Below are 21,852 nucleotides of genomic sequence, written 5' to 3' on the forward strand. Positions count from 1 at the left end.
GATAGTGTTGGTGTCCAATAAACAACATATATATATATATATATATATATATATATATATATATATATATATATATATATTAATCCCTTTGGCGTTGTGCTCATCGAAAAAGCACCGTATGTATTTATTTATGTAATATATTTACATTTATTTTTATTTAATCATATTTTGTATTTTAGGGGATTTTATGGTTCTAAATAATATTTATGCAACAGTTACCATCAGTTTATTTCCTGTTAACCACGTTTTCAGCATTGACCTTAAAATTTAATTTCTAACTGTAAATATTGATTTTTCTGGAGCAAAAGAGGAAATTAGCTTTTATAATTATGTATGCCTTCAAGCCTGAGGTACTAATGCAAAAACATAGTGTTACAACAAGCTTCGATGCATCAGACGGTTACCTGAGTCTGTTAGAGCTTTCATTCTTCAGCGCCAGTCACATATGCATGAATAACAGTTTGCCAGTTGTCTGCTAAAGAAAGTACATTCACATGAAAGTTGTCAGTGCTGGCCAATAAATTGATCTTCAGCGTTACCCCAAAGCCATGTTACACATTATTTAAGCCATATAAGAAAATTGTTCAAAGTTCAGTAGTTTCAACACTTTGTTTCTTTCTTGAATCAGCATTTCTGAGTAAACTGGTTGGATGAATGGTTTACTGATTTACTCATAAAAGCTTGCTGTAACAATGTAGCCTGAACTGAAGTCACTGCAAACTAACCAGCACTAACACACTGACTGACAGCCTGTCCAGAACACAAAGAGGTGAAATGCTCCTGCAACACATCGCTGGACTGCATCCCTGTACAGTGTGAATGCTGCAACCTGTGAACATGGGCACTGAAAAACAGTACTGCATGCATATTGTAAAAAAAACAAACAATTTTTTCCAACTTTTGAGTGATTCGTTACCATTTAGTACAGTATGTATTGTCATACTAATTAAAATTCAAATGCATTGTTTTTTTGACCGTATTATTATTGTTTAGATGTGTACTTCAGTCCCAACACTGCCCAGACACACTGGCCAGCAACGTCTGAGCAATCCTGAACACACTGATTGGCTGATTCAGGTGTGTTTGATTAGGGCTAGAGCTGAAATCTGCAGGATTGCACAGTAGTTCTCCAGGAGCAGGATTCTTTCTACCTTCAGCTTTTGTCTTGTTCTCCTTGTCTGTTCCACATGGGGCTCCCTCTCTTTTTATAGTATTTCCTTTCCTTGTGTCTTTGTGGACTGTTTTGTGCCGTACACTTTGTGCATCTGCTCTAGCTGGAGAATCTCTGATAATCCAACATAAAATATGCTCCAGAGTTATTTACATGCATTTTTTTTTTTTTTAATACAGTGACTTTTGTTCCTGATAAACACATGGGAAAGATCTAAACGTTTGGTCAGGTATGGCTGGGGGGCACAAGCTTTATTGCAGACAATATGATAACACATCAAAGGCAGTAAAGCTCCTCATGTGGTGGATTTGTCTTGCATACATGATCTGCCTATAAAAGTTAAACAAAAGCAAGACAAGTTGATGTTGCCATGCCAGCTCAACAGTGTAATTAATTTAGGGTTAGAGTCACTCATTTGATTAACATGACATTAATGTTTTTATTTCACTGTCCAGTTGTTAAAGTTTCACTTCTTTGAAGACTTTACTTTTGTCTGCTGTCCACATCATTGCATCCTGTTTTTTGGGGCTCCTCAGTCTAAGTGAGATAAAAAATATATAAGATATTGTATTTTATCTCAGTGTGGTTCTGATGAAAATCAGACTTTAATCACATGTATTTAATCTAAAAGCCCCAAATGCTGAACTGAATATAGAGTCCAGTGTTAAAGGTAAACATGCCAGGTAACTGTCTCAGGTAAGATGACTGGGCAATAATGCACTTACCCTTTTATTCGCTGCATCTGCACAATGGTCTCAGGGAGAAGCTTTCCTTTAGTTTCTGGCAACAGTAACGTAATTAAGCCAGAAAACACTACCAGGCTTCCAATGACAATATAAGGAATATATTTGTAGTAGTTACCTTTGCAGAGAAAAATAATCAATTATCAAAATACAGACTTGTGCAATGTTCAGATTTACTAGTGGCTATATTTAAAGGAATAGTTCAAGCTATAGAAGCAAGATAAAACCTGATGTACCCAAGTATATGATGAAAGGAGAAACTATACTGCCTATGCGAGCGGTCATGGAGCACGTTCCCATCGCCATGTTTCTCACCACGGTAGGAAACAGTTCTGAAGTCACTGCATAAACTACACAGAATGCAGCTGTGACACCAAGTTTTCCCAGCATCTCCAGTAAAATTGCCAACTCCATCAGGTCTGCAGATAGACAGATAACTAATGTTAACAAACAACCACATACAAAACTGATACAAATTGTAACAAAATGTAAATAAATAAAAAAAAGTCTACACTGTAAATGTATTTATCATATCTGCCACTCTGGTTCAGATCTTATTTTGGCAAAAGCTTGGTCACATTGCCTGTTTGTTTGAAGACAATATTTATTGTAGCAAAAGACAACAGCAATCCCTAGTCAGCATCCTGCAGACACGTTTTAGAAGTTAACCAGTACCCTTCTTTTAACCTGTTCTGCTTATAGGAGGACAATTATTAGAAAAGCATCGACCACTCTAATATGACTCACAACAACATACAGAATATAGAATGACCTGAGACACAGAGAAGTGATTGACCTAGAGAGACAAAGACCAGCCCAAAGACAAATAACTGAACAACCTCTCAGTGGAATGAGACCTTGGATCTTACAGCAGCAAAACACATCAGATCCCTCTACATGATCCAAACTAAGGACTAATTATATGTGTGTCAGATGTGTGATGCAGATACCTTTGGGAATAAGCTGTATAATGAAAATCATAGCTCCACCCATGAGAAGAGTGGAGGACTGGCAGAATCTCCTGCTGCAGTATCTGAGCAACAGCATGGCTATAATGAAAGCTGGGATCTCCACCACTGCAGACAGGAACAAATTCAGGTATGGATTGCCATGAAGGTTTGTGGTGTTCAGAATGAGAGCATAGTAAGACATGGTGATGACCATCCTAAAGAGGAAAACAGCTTTTGTAAATCAGTTCAGTTTACTAGGTTCTCCATCCTGCAGCTAGAGCTTTTCTTCTCATAATACATTTTAGGAGTCTCACTAACCGGACACATCTGATTCAGGAATGGATCAGGTGGGTTAAATAAGGACACATCCATCTGACACATTCATATGGCAATTATCACAGTTAATCATAATAATATTAATAATAATAATTAATTGCATATCAGTATTTGCCCCAAATGATAATTAAAAGATAAGACAATTTAATCACTGTCTTGACAAAACAATAATGGACTTTGGTGGTGAGAATGTTTATGGCTGGTCTATCTCTATCTTGCAGACTGACATTTCACACAGTTTGTCTCACTGTTTGATCAGGTGTGATTCATCGAGTTGCTGGACTGTGCTGATTACAAACATGAAGGTGGAACTTCAAGCTTGAAAGTCAGACATGAAAAAAAAAATGTTATATGTGTATATTTTTATGATTAATCACACTAAATTAATGCATTAAACCAGTACTACCAACCATGTTCCTGGCACTGTACATTTTGCATGTGTATACTTTTAAACTCAAAAATAGGAAAGAATACACTGTAAAAAATTGTGCCGTTACATAACAGTAATTTACTGGCAGCAGGGGTGCCAGTAAAGTACTGTTAATTTACAGATTTCAACCATTAATTTACCACTCTTTTTTTTTTTTTTTTTATAGAGTATTTTACCATAAATTCTACCATGGAAATTAACTCCACTCCCACTGCTTAAAACAGTTCGACTTAAAAAGCTAGCATTCATACAATATTAGTACTATGAACTTATTTCATCTGAGTCCACTGAGAAGGAATATTTCTTAATATAAAACTACAAACACTTAATGTGAAATAGTAAAGTAACTAACGCATGACTTTTACTCAGATCACTGCAGCTCACATGTATGTGCAGAAATACTTAACACAGAGATCACCACTGTATCAGCGACTCCATATTCACTGTCTTTATATAAAGCAACAGAAGATCAGTGTTTGTGGCTCATCATTGACTGAAGCACAGGCTCTACTCTCCAGCACAATGGTGAACCACAAAACTACATTAAACAACAGATCTCTCTTGTGCAAACACACATTAAAACAGTTGAGTTCAGTATTTACTCTCATTATCAGTGTATGACTTTGCATACATTTTTTTCTATGTATGTTCACAAATATTTTAGTTAAATTCACTTTTATTTGATGAACACCTGCTATTTAAAAACAGAATCACTAAAGGAAAGAGAAACACAAAAACTACAAATAACAAGATCTAATTAAACAACTCCTAAAACAGCTTCACCAGATTCACATTACTAACCAGACTGACTTTATTTCTGTCAGATGTCTACAGAAGATCTTATTGAGAGTTAAATAGGTTGTGGTTTTTTTCACTACCATGATGGAGATCAGTGTTTACTTTAGTTGGGCTCTTGAACATGACTTTTCAACAACTAAGTTTTTTTTTTTTTACATGCTGTAACAATGTATCTTTAGAACTTGTTATAGCAAATAAAAAATAGTAAACAGAAGAAAAAAATCTGGTATTGTTGTTCATAGATTGACAAGAACAAACACTATTATTTCTGATTCAATTATGCGTCCCTTCTCTTACTGAATATTAATACTACGGCAAAATAAGAAACACTGCTGAGCCTTAAGTTAGGAAAGACTATTAAGAATATTTAACTCATTAAAAAAAACCCTTTGCTGAAATTTAGACAGAAACATCAAGAATCAGCGTATGAATCACAACAATGGTGACAATCTACAAAATAATAAACAGATAAGTTCTGAACTTCACAAAACATGCTTAAGCTTAAGACAAAAGCAAAATTGTAAGCCAATAAGAATTCATTCATTGTTCAAATAAGTGAACAATTCAGGGGCATAATTTATTCATGCCACAATGCATGCTGGGAGTCATGGATGACTTTTACCCTGTGCTGGTACCCAGCATGCATTGCATCATGAACCTTTTGATTGTCACCATTGTTGAGATTCATATGCTGATTGTTGATGTCTTTGTGATGTGATTGTTGTGGACACTGCTGCCCAAAATATTTAAAATGCAAACTGTCGTTAAATCCATATGTTCTGGTTATCACATTACTGTTCAAGTTTATAAAATTGAAGAAACAAAAAATTTTGTAATTCACTCACATACTTCAACACCAATTATTTGATTCTAAAGCAACACTTTAAGTCAGCTGAGTAGATCATGCCTGACAGAAACAGCCACAATCACTTGACTATCAATAATAATACAAATACGGCAATGAAACAAAATGTAAAGTGCAAAAGTCAAGGGTCAGGAGCCGAATTAAAGCAAACACTGATCTCCACAATGGTGACATCAAACGAAACAGTAACATTATTATCTAAATCTCTGTAATTCTCAATAAAATCTTTTGCTCTCTGATCTCTGATCTGATAGAAATAATGTCAGTTTGGTTAGTAACGAATGAAGTTGGTAAAGCTGTTTGTTGATTGTTTAAATCTTCAGTTGATTTCATCTAAAGCTGTTCATCTAGGGTGTGATTTGAAACACAGCCGCTGAGTGTCAACTTTGAATGTTGTTAATTTACGATATATAGCAGCAGGCTACCTTCTCAAAAATTATGAATATTACCCAGAATGCACTGTTTTGATGAAAAACAGTACACTCAAAAAAATGTACTTTCACCTTTGCTAATTTTACTTAATCCATTCATGTTATGATTACTTAAAAAAAATTATTTAACAATGTGAACTTGATTTAATCTAGTTCATTCAACAAAAAAGTTTGTATTGTCAGCTTTACTTAAAAATTATTTGTTCAGCCAACATAACATTTTTGCGTAAAGGTAACATATTAGTGAAACCAACACAGACTTGCATCTCATTGGCTGAGGATTTCTGCAGTGTATTATGGGTAATTGTTATTCTGTCACCCTCTTGGAGAAGTGTAGCACCATTAGATAGGTAGATGAGTAATACAAGGTATAGCAATTAAGTTGTTCTAATAAGTTTTAGAACAAAACAAACAAAGAAACAAACGTTTGAAATGTTGTTTTGTAATTTAAATGTGTTTGTGATAAGCTTGATAAGCTGTAATTATAGAAAGGTTTTAATGAAAAGTAATATTAATCAGCTGCTCATGATCCTAATGCTGGGGGTGGCATTCCTAAAATGGCATTTTTCAAATTTTGTGTCATCATTATTTAACATTTTCAGGTACAATTAACTCATTTGTTGTTTGTTGACTCTATTAAGGGTTGATAAGTTTACTTAAACTTATTTTGTAAAATGAACTTAATTATTAAAAACATTGTCCAAAACATTGCAGATTAGTTGGGCTGACACTATTAAATTAAGCTTTGCCCAACCATAGTAAATAAGTTGAATCAACCTTAATAAATTAAGTTGACCCAATGTAAGTACATTAAATTGGAGTAACAGAATTGCATAATGCTGAAATAAAGCAAATTAATCATGTGGAAATCCTTTCCATGATTTTTTTATGTTCGTTCAAAGAGTTATTTTTTTGAGTGTATGTTACTGTCAAAATTTGGCAATTATTTTACAGCGATTTTTAACAGTGTACTTCCACTCTATTTTTTTATGTACTTCTCAGAAATAAACTTAAATGATATTTAAATGGCTTGACTTATACTTAGAAAAAGTTTATTTAGATATAGATATATTTAGCTATCTATACTTGTGTTCTAGGAATCCATATTTTCATTGTTGTACATTAAGGAGCGCTATTACACATCTTCTGTACATAAATTTCAAAACACAAGCGAAGATGAAACTGAAACAACAGATGATTCCACGTGTAATCTAACACGATCATCAGACATAAAACAGCATCAAAGCTGTGTAACGTTATGGAATAAAATGTCGTCCCATGAAGAGGTTTGGAGTGTTTATCGACTTCTACATTTTGATTATTATTCTGAATCCAATTCAGTCTTTTTGTTCAGCTTTTTGTTCAAAATGTTAATTTATTTCTTCGATTTTTTTATATGAAACTTACCCATACTGAACTGTTTATATAAAATAAAAAATAAAAAAGAATGCATGAAGTTAGAATAATTTTTTTTTGTTTACAAGCAGATGACCTGTTCTTTCTTTTGATGTTTTGTATGTTCAGATATATAACAAAACATAAACAAATAAATACCTAAATAGGGACTACTTGGAAAACTTACGAGTATTCTTGCAGTATAAAACTACTAAACTAGTTTACTGAGACTATACTTCAAAGTGTACTAAAATGCTACAAGTATTTAATTAGTAAACTATCAGTACATCTAGAAGTTCACTTTTAGTATAATTGCAGTACAAACTAAAAACAGATGTAAACTAGTTGTGTAGCTGACTGCTAATATACTTAAAAGTATACTTTCTTATACTTGAAAATGGGTAAATATAGTCTGAAGGAGTACTGAAAAGGTATAGCTACAAATGTACTACTAGTACACTGATATTTGTATACTTACTAAATAAAGTATACTTTTAATGTATATGAACTACTTAAGTATATTTAATAAAATAAACTTGAACTATACTTCTTTTTGGTAAGAGATGTCAGGTCTTGGAGTCTCTACTGATGTGCTGAATCAGACACACTAAATGTGCAGTTTTGAGACTGCAGGAACAGGACTGAGAACAGCTGTTATAGACCTCTTTGTGGTGTCAGATGAAGCAGGATTGAGAAGCGTTAATTTACACTCAATCAAGAGCAAGATTTGTTTTTATAGCATCACAGAGGTAGTAACTGTGACCAAGTAGAAAAAAAAAAAAAAAAAAAACAAGGAAAATGAAAACAAAGAGCATACCACAGAAGTGAACATATCGTGATTGTTAAAACAGCATTAGAGTTCCTTAAAATATCCAGAATATTATGTTTTTTCTCCCTCATGTTTGCTGCTTCTTCAATCTAAGGAAACATAAAAAGCATCAAAGAAACTGAGCATTGAGAAGCGAGTCTGTTTATTTAGAGCTAGTTTGACTAAATTTCATATTTTTTACAGACCTCAAGTGCATGGAAGTGTTACCTCAGAGGATGTGAAGATGATTTCAGGTGCGGTGACCTTGTTCTGTGCAGCTGCACGTCTCAGTATGGCTTCAGCCTCTGCAATTCTTCCCTGAGAGAGCAGCCATCTAGGAGACTCGGGAATGAACCTAGTGCATGAAAAACAGAACAAAAACACAAATACTAGTTATCTTACTAGTTTAGTTTCTGGGAACCTGGGACCTGTACCACATAGGCTTTAGGTTGGCCAACACTGGGGTTTAGAAAACACCACAGTGGGTCAACTTTAACTGTTGTCACCGGCAAAACAAGAAAAGCACCAAAAGTGATTCATTTTGAGAAATCAAGACAAAATCATAACACAAGACAAGAGGACTATAAACTTCAAAATTTTAGGTTTACTTTCTTCTCTGCGGTGAATATCTCTGTTGAGACAGTCATGTTAATGAATAAGATACTGTAAGCTATACCTAAGTATTTTATTTTTTATTCTTTTTGTGGGTGTTAATAATTAAAATGATTTAATCTTCAACTAATTTAATAATTGAATGAAATATTTAATCATTGTGTTATTTAAAATGAATTATTTTGGGCAGGAATCAAAGACTGCAGCCAAAATCAGATGGGGCCCCTGATACTCGAGGCCCTAAGCGACCGCTTTCCTTGCTTATGGGTTAAGTCATTAAAGACACCGAACATGAAGTGAACTGTACACAACTAATGACTATTCTGAATCAGATTAAATATGTCCACACTCTTTACAGCTCGGACCACTGGATTATAGTCTTCTATTCTTGGTTTATACCCAGTTTATGACACCACAATGATAAATCTTCATTTGTGTGTTATCTTGATTAGTCACACCTTTGTCAAATTTACATTAATCTTCAGCAATTTTAATTGTTATAAAATGATGTTACTCTGTGGCTGTAATTTTGTCTCTCAACACACTTACCACCACAATGGTAGATACAGAAGGCCAGTGAGGGCGTTTGTAAGCACCAGCCATCGCCAGCTACGGATGAAATAAGCTGCTAATGGAAAGAACAACAGACCGATTCCAGACCCCATGAAGATTCCCAGAGAACCAAACATCACCCGACTGGCTGGACTGAGAATTTCACAGCCTGTTAATCAAAAGGAATGTGTGATTCACATGACAGATGATTTCTGAAACTGTGTTAATGATTGGAAGGAAATTAATTATTTAACCTAGGACATATGCTACAACATAATTAGAAAAACCACTGAATCCCACAAAGAAGTAGATGGCAGTGAAGATTTCCCAGCTTGGAGAAAACATCTGGATAAGGATAGTTATTGTCTGCATAGCCATCATGACAAAAAGTACAGGCCTCCTGCCATACCTGCACATATCAGATATATACAATCATAAATTAGGAAGCATCTTAGAGCAGCGGTTCTCAATTCCAGTCCTCGCACCCCCAGGCTCTACATATTTTGCATGTCTCTCTTTGTTCAGACAATCAGCTCGTTAGAAGTGAGCTCTGTGCATGAACTGTGTTCCCATTGACATGGTCCCGACACAGTGGAAATCTGTTGAAGTTTACCTCACTTCAGAACATTAATTCACGGATTTGCACTGCATGTCTTCACACACGGATAAGTGTGACATCATATATCTCTGTAAATAAATACAATATAAATTCACGTCTCGAACACTTCAATGCACTTTGAACTGGAATCATGGTGGAATATTCTGTGATGTCCACATTGCAGGGCACTTACATTGAAATAATACAAACGCCTGAAGCCTTAAGAGATACATACAAAATGTGCAGGGCAGGGAATCGCAAGGACTGGAACTGAGAACTGCCGTTTTAGAGCCATATTTAAATTTCACATATTTAAAATCAAAGGTTTATCTTAGTTGCCTGCTCTAGGAGGCGCTAACCTGTCAGACATCTGTCCTGAAAGGAACGTCCCCACCAACACACCAAAGAAATATATCGATGAGGTCAGAGGCCCTTTGTACTCATTCTCACATACCAGGTCCCACTGAAAAACATGAACAAAGAAAAGTAACTTTATAAAAGTTAACTCATATGTTGCTTAAATTCGGTCGATAGAAGTTGGTCTGTGTCAGAGTTTTCAAACATTTTTGTCTACTAAGCACATACAGTATGTCATTAAATATTACTATAAAACAAGCTGTGTTATTTCTCATGCAGACTGTTGCCAAGTCAGTATTTTTTTATTAATTAATGCTTGGGTTGACATAGCTAAACACAAACGTTCACATGTTAAAATATATGTACACAGTATGGTATTTTATCACATCTTCTATATATTATGAGGGATATTATTGAACATCAAATTAGTTTAGTTTTACATTTACATTACATTACATTTATATTTAGTCATTTAGCAGATGCTTTAACCAAAGCGACTTACAAATGAGGACAATGGAATCAATCAAAAACAACAAAAAGAGCAATGATATATTAGTGCTATAACAAGTCTCAGTTAGCTTAACACAGTACACGTAGCAAGGGCTTTTAAATAATATAATAAATAAAAAGATCAGATAGAATAGAAAAAGAATAGAGCAAGCTAGGGTTAAAGGTCTTTTTTATATATTTGTATAATAAATGAAAAGAAAATAGAATACAAAAAGATTAGAAAGATTCTTGAAGATGGCTTAGGACTCAGCTGCTCGGATTAAGTTGGCCAGGTCATTCCACAAGGAGGAACATTTGATTAAAAAGTCTGTAAAAGTGACTTTTTAATGCTTCTTTGGGATGGCACAATCAAGAGACGTTCATTCGCAGAACACAAGCTTCTAGAGGCACATAAATATGAAGTAATACATTTAGGTAAATGGGTGCAGAGCCAGTGGTGGTTTTGTAGGCAAACATCAATGCCTTGAATTTTATGCAAGCAGCTATTGGTAGCCAGTGCAAATTGATAAACAGAGGTGTGACATGTATTCTTAGTTTATTACACATTATGATTTTTCAATGTATGAAAAGCAGCAATTTCTTATGTATTATTCAGTATTATCAGCAACACACAAAGGGAACACTCAGGTAAGAGGCAAAGACAACCGGCTTTATTATGGTTAGGAGCAGAGGATTGAGACAGCAGGGGCCTGTACCATGAAGCTGGATTAGCTGGCTAGCAAGCTATGTTTCAGCTTAGTTTCCGCCAACCCTGGGTTTTAGGTAGTATGAAAGTAGCTTGGCTTTAATCGGTGTTCGTTGCCTTGGTATCTTATGCTGCACGGCTAACCTGCTCCGGGGCAGGTTATGTTCTGGGTTAGAGATCTCAAACTGAAGTTGAACCAATCAGATGTGAGAGAAGTGACACATGTCTGACACAAATTCACTCCAGTTTATCTTGCTCCAAATTAAAGGTCACTAATGCTTATAAAAAAAAAAAAAAAAAATAGAAGTCTGGCTTTAATGATAATAAATGAGTCATTTTAGGATTTATAGAATTATTGTGATTCATATTATTATTTATCTCTTACACACAAACAATTTTAGTTTAACAGTTAATATAAATTATTTTAAATAAATATTAATGTATACAGATCATGTAATATAAATAAGCTGTAGTATCAAAATATTGAACTATTTTAAAAATTACAAATCTGAACTTACATGTTCAAGTCTCTATCACTATATATTTTCAAATGTATAAACTAAGTTAACAAGTTACACTTGTGACTACACTGATGGAGCAAGATCATTTATTTTATTAGTCCTCCTTCATTTTTTATATGATTTTTAAATTTGTCATATTCTTCAATCTCTTAACCTTTAGCAAAACCTTTAACCTTTAGTTTTGAATCTCGCTGGGTCTCTCGCGAGAAGTAAATCAAACTTGCTTTGTATTGCAAGGCACGTGATTGGCTGTTCGTCAGTGATGTCACACATTCATGTGCACGTGCTCCACAAACTCAAGATCAAAGCCTGAATTGACAAAGAAAGTTGATGAACAGCATCATGGTACCAACAAAGCCGGATTGGAGAGGTTTGGTTTTGTCAACTCAAAACTAATCCTATAACTCTGAATTTGTTCAGCTACCATCATGGTACAGGCCCCAGGAGAAGGGAAGTATCAACAGTCCAGTAATGCAAACAAGGAAGCTTAGCTGAGTAACCAGAGTCTTTCGATAGCAACAGAAGCTCAGGTGAACACAGAAAGGTAAATAGTGTCCAGTACATGTCCCTAGTTGTAACTGTGAGGCCAGCCAGTGGCTTTATAGGAGTGCTGACAGCTGTGGGTGATTAGAAAGCTGATGAGAGTGGATGGTGATGTATAACAAGGGACAGGTGAGGGAGTGTGAAGGATTGTGGGTTATGGAGTCCATGGGGGAAAAACACAGGGGAACCAGGGCAGTATTCCAGAAAGCAGGTTATGATATATACCTGGGTATGTTTATATGTAAGCGGATAATCTCAGCTTTTAGTTCCAAAAACGGAGGTTAACTTTCTCTCAGGGTATGTTAGTAGCCATTGCAACTGATTCCCTGAATTCACAACCTGCTCCAGAGTATGTTGTGTTTCAGAGTTAGTTTACTTCATCGCTATCAGCACATGAGTGTCCTTACAATAGTATATAAGATTACAGTATAGTTATCAAATATACTATATATGTGTACACACACCTAAAGGATTATTAGGAACACCTGTTCAATTTCCCATTAATGCAATTATCTGATCAACCAATCACATGGCAGTTGCTTCAATGCATTTAGGGGTATGGTCCTGGTCAAGACAATCTCCTGAACTCCAAACTGAATGTCAGAATGGGAAAGAAAGGTGATTTAAGGAATTTTGAGCTTGGCATTGTTTGTTGGTGCCAGACGGGCCGGTCTGAGTATTTCACAATCAGCTCAGTTACTGGGATTTTTACGCACAACCATTTCGAGGGTTTACAAAGACTGGTTCAAGCTGATAGAAGAGCAACTTTGACTGAAATAACCACTCGTTACAACCGAGGTATGCAGCAAAGTATTTGTGAAGCCACCACATGCACAACCTTGAGGCGGATGGGCTACAACAGCAGAAGACCCACCGGGTACCACTCATCTCCACTACAAATAGGAAAAAGAGGCTACTATTTGCACAAGCTTACCAAAATTGGACAGTTGAAGACTGGAAAAATGTTGCCTGGTCTGACGAGTCTCAATTTCTGTTGAGACATTCAGATGGTAGAGTCAGAATTTGGCATGAACAGAATGAGAACATGGATCCATCATGCCTTGTTACCACTTTGCAGGCTGGTGGTGGTGGTGTAATGGTGTGGGGGATGTTTTCTTGGCACACTTTTGACCCCTTAGTGCCAATTGGGCATCGTTTAAATGCCATGGTCCTACCTGAGCATTGTTTCTGACCATGTCCATCACTTTATGACCACCATGTCCCCATCCTCTGATGGCTACTTCAAGCAGGATAATGCACCATTTCACAAAGCTCAAATCATTTCAAATTGGTTTCTTGAACATGACAATGAGTTCACTGCACTAAAATGGCCCCCACAGTCACCAGATCTCAACCCAATAGAGCATCTTTGGGATGTGGTGGAACAGGAGCTTTGTGCCCTGGATGTGCATCCCACAAATCTCCATCAACTGCAAGATGCTATTATATCAATATGGGCCAACATTTCTAAATAATGCTTTCAGCACCTTGTTTAATCAATGCCACATAGAATTAAGGTAGTTCTGAAAGCGAAAGGGGGTCAAACACAGTATTAGTATGGTGTTCCTAATAATCCTTTAGGTGAGTGTGTATATATATATATATATATATATATATATATATATATATATATATATATATATATATATATATATATATATATATATATATATATATATATGTGTGTGTGTGTATGTGTGTGTGTGTGAACCCGGTGTAACACAAGTACTCTGAGACAGAAGGTAAGAGTGAGATTTATTGACAGACACAATGCCCTTTAGTGCCCTACGAAGGTCGGCTGCCATCTTCTGTCTGTGCACGGCCCATTGGAGGCAGTGGTGAGCCTCATCAAAGACTCTCTCGCTCTCCCAGAACCAGTAATTAAGAACAGGAACATCAGAGGGGTCCCATGACCACGGGAAGAGAGGAGACTGGTAACCAAGTACACATTGGAAAGGTGTCAGCCCTGTGGATGGTTGGTGGAGGGAGTTCTGGGCATACTCGGCCCAGCCCAGGAACTGGTTCCAGAAGTCCTGGTGACCATGGCAGAAGGTCTGGAAAAAACGTCTTATCTCCTGTATCTTCCGCTCTGTTTGGCCATTTGGTTGGGGTCAGTAACCTGAAGAGAGGCTTACGGTCACATCTATGAGAGAAAAGAAAGCCTTCCATACACGGGAGATGAACTAGGGTGTGTGTGTGTGGTGTTAGGGTCTTCTGGGAGACCAAACTGAATGTTGTTCAGTTGCTTTGACGCAATGTATTTTGTTTAATGTGCTATATAAATAAAGGTGACTTGACTTGACTTGACACAGTCTTTGATGGTTTGGGGTACAATGTCATCTGCTGGTGTTGGGCCATTGTGTTTTCTGAAAAAAAGTCTGCTGACCAGCTTTTTGAAGATGCTTATTTCATTTCCCAGCAGTATTTGGCACCTGCCCACACTGCCAAAAGTACCAAAAGTTGGTTTAATTAATGACCATGGTGTCGGTGTGCTTGACTGGCCAGCAAACTCACCAGACCTGAACCAGCTGAAGGCCACTGTCAAAGAAACCTGGGTTTCCATACCACCTCATCAGTGCCACAAACGGATCACCTCCATGCCATGCCGAATTGAGGCAGTAATTAAAGCAAAAGGAGCCCCTACCAAGTATTGAGTACAGTAAATTAACATACTTTCCAGAACCCCAACAACTTTTTTTATTGGTCTTATGAAATATTCTTATTTGCTGAGATAGTGAATTGGTGGACTTTTGTTAAATGTGAGCCAAAATGTATCACAATTAAAATGACCAAAGACTTGAAAACTACTTCAGTCTCTGTGCAATGAATTTATTTAATACACGAGTTACACAATTTGAGTTAAATTATTGAAATAAATGAACTTTTCTATGATATTCTTATTTATTGAGATGTACCTGTAGTGCTCCAATCGGTTCTTATAATAATGACATAAAATACAACACTTATGCAAACAAATCGTGTCCAATGCTAAAGATTAGCTGCTAAACTGTGAACACTTGGTGGATACTTTAGCCGAGTGCTAACCTGATTTACTGATGAAACAATACAGCTTGTGAACCAAAATATGTCTACTGTAATGTTTGAAGAATGACAGACAAAAGACAGTCTTAACTTTTAATCAGAACACAGAACAGCTGTATCACAGGAGCACCAACCTAACCTAACCTCTCCAGCATTAACCATAGAACTGCCGATGCAGCACAATACACAAACATTTCATAATGATTATACTCTTTATTATTAAACTAAGTAATTAGAACAACATCAGTCTACAATAATCGACACATTCTTAGCAAATAGTATATTCACTGTGAATGATCAGAAATCCTTCAGTAAGACAGTGATATTGTGCTTTACCTGGAAACCTAAATCTGCACTAGGTATACATCTCATATTAGCACAAAACCTTTTTTGAGCACTCAATTTAAAATGTTCACAATGTATCAATCGTACTTACAGGTTGTGGTTCGAAGAGCTTGGTAGTCTTAAAAAGATTAGAAGCCAACGAAGATAAAAGACAAAATTAGAGAAAAAATCCTTGGTAAAATGACAAGCACACAACAAAAGATTTGAATTTTATTTCTGTGGTATCCTTGAACACAGTGTCTTCTCAACATCATGTAAACACATTAAATAGCGTAAGTGTTTGTCGGCATGTCAAAGTGTTCGTATTTCGCGGTCAGACGGAGAATGTGTTTCCAAGTGACGTATACCAGTGACAGGCAAAAGATTTGAAAATATAACAACTTGTTAAGGCCATTCAGATCCAACATTCTCTTTTGAGAGACAATATCTTTATTTATCATGCACTTTTTTTGATTAGCAACTTTGCAGATTGTTTTCATTTAATGATAGCTACATTATAAACTTCAAAAACTCATATGACCAGCTCTTCAAAGAGCTCTTGATCCCTGCACACAGCAGGACTGGAGCTGAAGTCTGCAGAGAGCTAGATTTCCAGCAGCAGGTCTGTGCAACCTTTTTTTTTTTATATATCGTTTCACGTAATATTTTATTAAGTTGGAGGTATGCAGTTAAATATTATCTGCTTCCCAGTAAACACATTACAGTAGTTAAGAAATGTCATTAACGTGAAGGATTCAATTAAGTATTAATGGATATAATTATTTTATTTTTTTAATCTACAGTTAATTTTAGTTCTTTATGTTCTCACCAGTAATGTTATATTCATATATTTCTTGTGCTCTTTATGAGTGTATCTATTTTTCAAATTTCTTGTCCTTTGTTAATCAGAATTTGTTCTTAGCGAGTCAATGGTGGCAGTGACTTCAACAGAAGATATTTAAGAATAGGTTATAGGCACTGAGTATTTAAAATAAATACTAATGCTTATTTAAACGTTATTGGACTGAGAGTATTTAATAGAAAATATTTAATGCAATTTTTCATTTGTCTGAATGATCATCTACAAACCTCTCCATAGCTTTATCTCAAGAAGCATTAGGGGAGTTGGACATTAGACTGTAGAGTGATAGTACATCAGCAGTCAACTCACCTCTGTCACTGTTGTAGACTCGTAAATCTCTTTACTGTAGTTCCAGCCATTCACACAGGACTCGACCTCAATCTCGCTGACATTGACCTCCACATTTGGGGTGTAGTTAAGCACAGAAAAATTCCTCACTGTTTCCATTTTGTATCTGGAGCAGGAACTGCGTTTTAAAACCCCATCTTGAATCACCATTGGGATTGCAGCTTCTCTCCAAACATCACTGATGTTGTACTCCTCAGGAATCAGACACTCATGAGATGGCGTGTCCCCCACAAAAACAATGTAGAGGCCCACAAAACCATTTGGAAGGATACTTATACCTAATGCAAAGAAAACAGTCAGCTGGAATGGACCCCATGTTCCCAAAAAACTTGTGATGTCATCATAGTCCCTCATTTTTTGACCAAACCATCAAGTTTCTCCACTGTTAGCAATGACTTCTTGCTTTTATAATTCAGGTTTACACAATATTGCAACACACCAATCTGGCATATAAGGTTTATGATATACTTTGACAAGGTTCACCTCATTGGCTGTTTAAAGTTCACATGATGACCAAGGGATCCTTTATCAAACATTACATCAGTTACTGATCTTTGAATTCAAGAAATGAGCAACTCTGGGACCTTTGTAACTCCATGAGTGGAATAGAGAGGGAAAAAAATCAGGTGTTCTTGTGTGTGGCTGGAGATCAATTTAAACATGACATGATGAATTCAACTGTAATCTTATAACTTACTGAACAGAACAGTGTGTGTGAACCTAATTAACAAAGTATGAAAATAAATAGTAAAACAATTGATTTGCTATTATGTGACATATCATGAAAATCTTATTTTTTCCGTGATTAAGTGCTATAATCAGGTCCCTGGTGCATTTACCAACCCAGGCAACCTGAAAAAGTTTAACCCAGTAACTTTGTGTTGGTAAGGCTTTTTCTGAACAAAACAAACAAACTAGCGCTTCAGATTTCACTCCCTCTGTGACATAGATAAGAATCTTATTATAATATCTCTGCCACTTAATATGCACGTTTCGACACACAATGCCACCATGCAAGTGGCAACGATGTACCACAAGTTTACACTAATCTGGCTTTAAAATGCATTATTTCAGCACGATAGACATAATAATCAAAACCAAACAGACAAGAGGTATGAGCTGTAAAGGCTCTACCCTATTCTGGAAAAGAGGACAGGAAGCTGCAGCTCATTTGCATAAATTCCTACGTGTATGTAACCTACTCAAATAGAAAAATTGTGTCAATATTTCTGATAATTGAGAATTGTTTTTATTTTTTATGTATGTATTTTATTTTTCTTGCTTAATGCATAATGTAACAAGAAGTTACTTGACACAGGGACAGGTTACTCTAAGCACCTGATATTGGACCAGTAATTAGGTTCGTTACAGGAGGGTAAGTGATCAAGGCACACAAGGAATAAGGACACATCTCAATGACGTCACGCACAGTCTCCGTCCAGATTGAATGTTAATTTGGCATTTAGTCATTTTATCAACTTATTATTTTATTATTTTAAACCGCAATGACTTTATTCAGCTTTTTGTTTAATACTTTCAGTATTTTATTAGAAATGTAATTATTTGAAAATTATAATTTCTTTGAAAATTATATATTCTTTCTCTCTGTTTCTTATATAGCTGAATTCTAACCTGTGTTACACCCACCCCTCTTAAATCTGTGCAAGTCCCTTTGTATAGCTAAAACCAAAGACTTAAAGCTTAGGGTGTCTTATTGGTTTGGGATGTTCTGCAAGTGTTTCTACAAAAGCAGTGTTTAGTCTTTGAAGCAGGGATTGGATAATGGATATCATTGGGTTTCCCATTTCCGGGTAAGTCAGTCTTTTTGACTTCTGCTTCACTCTTTTGGACCTTCTTAACAGAATTTCATCCTCACTTGTACTTTGATCTGTTTCTTCTACAGATTCAGTAAGTTCAGCAGATTCTGCGGATTCTTCTCTGCTTCTCCTCAGTGGAACATCAGGTACACTTTCCTCAACGTGCACAGCTTGTGTGACATTGTCCTTCTTGTTTCCATCAGGTACATCCAGTGTTTGCTGCTCTACTTGAGGTAAGTGGCTTCTTTCTTTCAGGTTTTCCTTTACAGGTCCTGTTCCACATGATGAAGACTGAGTTTCAGGTAAGTACTGAATATCAGGTAAGTGTTCCATTTAAGATTAATCATCTCTTCTGAGTACGTTTCCTGCATTCACAGTCTCTGTATCATGACTTGCGACAGATAATTGAATTTTAGCATCAGCGTTAGTAGAAACGTCTTTAGGTTTCCTGATCACATTGTACTCTCTGACTACCCTTTGTGTAGGAATGGCTGGAACTTCAGAGAATTGGGGTACATAGTCATCTTCATCAGAACTTTGATAGTTTTCCTGACATTCATCAGTTTCCTCATCTCGTTTCGTCTGGTTACCCGTTTTTTTCTGAGGAACAACAGTAAGGGTAACATCAGGAAGTCTAACGATTCCTATGATGCTGTCTACTTTCTGCTGGCGTCTGTGCTCGATGGTCTGGATTACAGCTTGGTAACAAAATGGAACGGCTCGACAGACAGAATAATTTGTTTCAAGATGTTTCTCATATGCGAGATCCAAGGTGTTCGTGCCTATTAGCACCTTTGGTTGAGCAGTGCCTCTGGTTTCTGGAATAACCAGGGCAAGAGTAGACACTTCAATGTCAGATCCAAGAAAGTCTCTGGGGAATGCAATTTTTACTTCAACAAACCCCAGGTAGGGTACTGCTTGACAATTAGCTGCTTCTATTTCCAGTAGGTCATCTAAAGAAGTTATGCTTAGTCCAGGCAAATTCTGCTCATAAAATGAATGGGAAATAGTGGTCACTTGCGACCTTGTGTGGAGTAGACAAGAACAAGGTCTTCCCTCAATGTTCACTTGAGCAGTGCCTTTTGTACCAATTAATCCTTTGGATAGACCAACTAGACGTTTTTTACAATGGGACTTCAAGTTGCTTATATTCACTGGTTTCTTGAGACTATTCTGACAGGTGACAGCCCTCGTATTTTTTGCTATCAGGGCGGGGTGGCATTTAAAGTTACTGAGGCACTTGGACCATACTGACTATCCCATAGGACTTGACGTTCTTTCAACTGCTTTCTCTTATCAGTTACAAGAGACGGGTTTGGATCATTTTCACAAATTGAAACAATGTGTCCATCCTTGCCACATCGAAAGCAATAGCCTTGCTTAGGCCTCTGAATTTGCCTATGGTCAGCTGTAGGCAGAGGTGGGTAGAGTACCCAAAAACTGTACTCAAGTAAAAGTAAAAGTACTTATAGAAATATTTACTCAAGTAAAAGTAAAAGTACTAGTCTGAATAGTTACTTGAGTAAGAATAAAAAAGTATCGGATAAAAAATCTACTCAAGTAGTTAGTTAATAGTTACTTTGGGTCATATATACGGAGTCTATTTTTATTTAGATATATAGATAAAATGTATGCAATATATGTATGTGTGTATAAATATATATATTTCATCAGCAAAACGGTTTCCAGCACTGGTAATAAATCAATTTTAGATTTATATTTTGAAGGATCATAACTCTGAAAACTGGAGTAACAGTTGATGAAAATTCTGATTTGCATCACAAAGTAAATTATATTTTAAAGTATGTATTATATGTGTATAAATAACCTCTGACACAGAGAAGAGTGAAAACTCCTAACATGGCCGCTAAGTTACTGAACATCTGAACATAACGAACCAAATACACATTGACGGATCTTCTTCTGTCTGCTCGCAGAAGTATATTTCTGCAAGCGTAAATATTGTGGAAATAAAATAATTAATTGTGTCTAGGCATATGGGGGTCATCATGTGACACACAGCATCCACAACAGCATATTGGCAAATTATTATTAGGCATTATTATTATTTTTATTTTTTATTAGAAACATTCCCAGATGCATGAACTACTGTATATAATGAAATATCTCGGTTCTCACATTTCATAGATTGTTATTAATGATAATATGCGATGGTCATAGTAGCCTAATTATGTAATTTATTATAAAACCCTGCCTGTTTACTTAAGTAACAGATATAGGTGTCATGCCAGAACATATTTTTAATACGGCTGACTTTATATTAAATGTGAATTTAACAATGAAAATTAATGTGATATAAAAACTGCTACTAATCTTTCATTGTTCAGAAAGAGAGCAAATAACATTTACATTATCAAAGATAATTTTCACTGACAGTCTAGAGTTCAATCACTCTCAGAAACTCCCATTAAAATCACTGAAACTGTTAACACTGTGAAATCAATATCTTAATTATAGATTCGTACACACATCTGCACTTTGTCGTTTCTGACAAGAGAATTCGCCAGAAATAGGTCTCCAGTCAGCGAGCGAGTGAAGGAAGCACCTGATTTTAGTGATGACTCATCTGAACACCTCTGATTGGCCATTGCATTCAAAAGCTCAACATAATCTTGTGTGATTGGTTATAATGTGCAGTGCTGTAAAAATGCATTTGTCTCTGGCTCAGCACCAGCCAGCGAACACAGATCTGAATTCAGCAGCTGATGATATGACTCGCTGAACGTTCTCCCGCTGGTGTGGTTGAATTAAAATTAATAAAATATGAATTGCCTATTTTTTGTCTTTTGGAAGCTGCATTCAACTTGGTTCCCTTCTGTTATAAGTCACACGTACAACAAACTAATGTCACAGTGGTATCGTGTACTGTAATCGAATGTAGCCCAAGTTATTACCTGTTGACCAGTAGACAGCACACACGGTTTTCATCTAATAAATATCTTCATCGCTAGCAAATAATAGCCTTTGCAGATTTGCTTTCAATTCAGTGCAGTTCCATAGCCACGTTTTCAACGCTGCTGATGTTAAAACATTACAACTCTGAGTGAACCGCTTCAGACGCTCAGCGCAGTGAACTGAACAAATCATTCAAACTGATTCATGAACCAATTCACTTGTTTGCCAATTGGTTTGA

The 21,852-nt window shown here is 36.0% G+C and overlaps 1 protein-coding gene across 1 annotated transcript; it reads right to left on the bottom strand.

Moving 5' to 3' along the window:
- Positions 1-1,408: 1,408 nt before the first annotated feature.
- Positions 1,409-17,334, bottom strand: slc22a4 (solute carrier family 22 member 4). Its single transcript, XM_026234098.1, has 10 exons — positions 16,843-17,334; positions 10,049-10,152; positions 9,346-9,500; positions 9,089-9,260; positions 8,156-8,282; positions 7,937-8,037; positions 2,865-3,079; positions 2,151-2,333; positions 1,897-2,032; positions 1,409-1,708 (listed from the first exon to the last, which is right to left on the bottom strand). The coding sequence occupies exons 1-10, from the start codon at positions 17,233-17,235 to the stop codon at positions 1,630-1,632; spliced, it is 1,665 nt and encodes a 554-aa protein (XP_026089883.1). The 5' UTR covers positions 17,236-17,334; the 3' UTR covers positions 1,409-1,629.
- Between the last annotated feature and the right edge of the window lie 4,518 nt (positions 17,335-21,852).

The sequence above is a fragment of the Carassius auratus genome, chromosome 46 (assembly GCF_003368295.1).
Source record: "Carassius auratus strain Wakin chromosome 46, ASM336829v1, whole genome shotgun sequence".
NCBI classification, from domain to species: Eukaryota; Metazoa; Chordata; class Actinopteri; order Cypriniformes; family Cyprinidae; genus Carassius; species Carassius auratus.

Coding starts and splice junctions, on each gene's coding strand:
- slc22a4 (XM_026234098.1), bottom strand. CDS start 17,235: ATGAGGGACTATGATGACATCACAAGTTTTTTGGGAACATGGGGTCCA. Junction 8,038..8,155: donor TCATCTTCACATCCTCTGAG/GTAACACTTCCA, acceptor ATGTTTCCTTAG/ATTGAAGAAGCAGCAAACAT. Junction 2,334..2,864: donor TATACAGCTTATTCCCAAAG/GTATCTGCATCA, acceptor GTCTATCTGCAG/ACCTGATGGAGTTGGCAATT.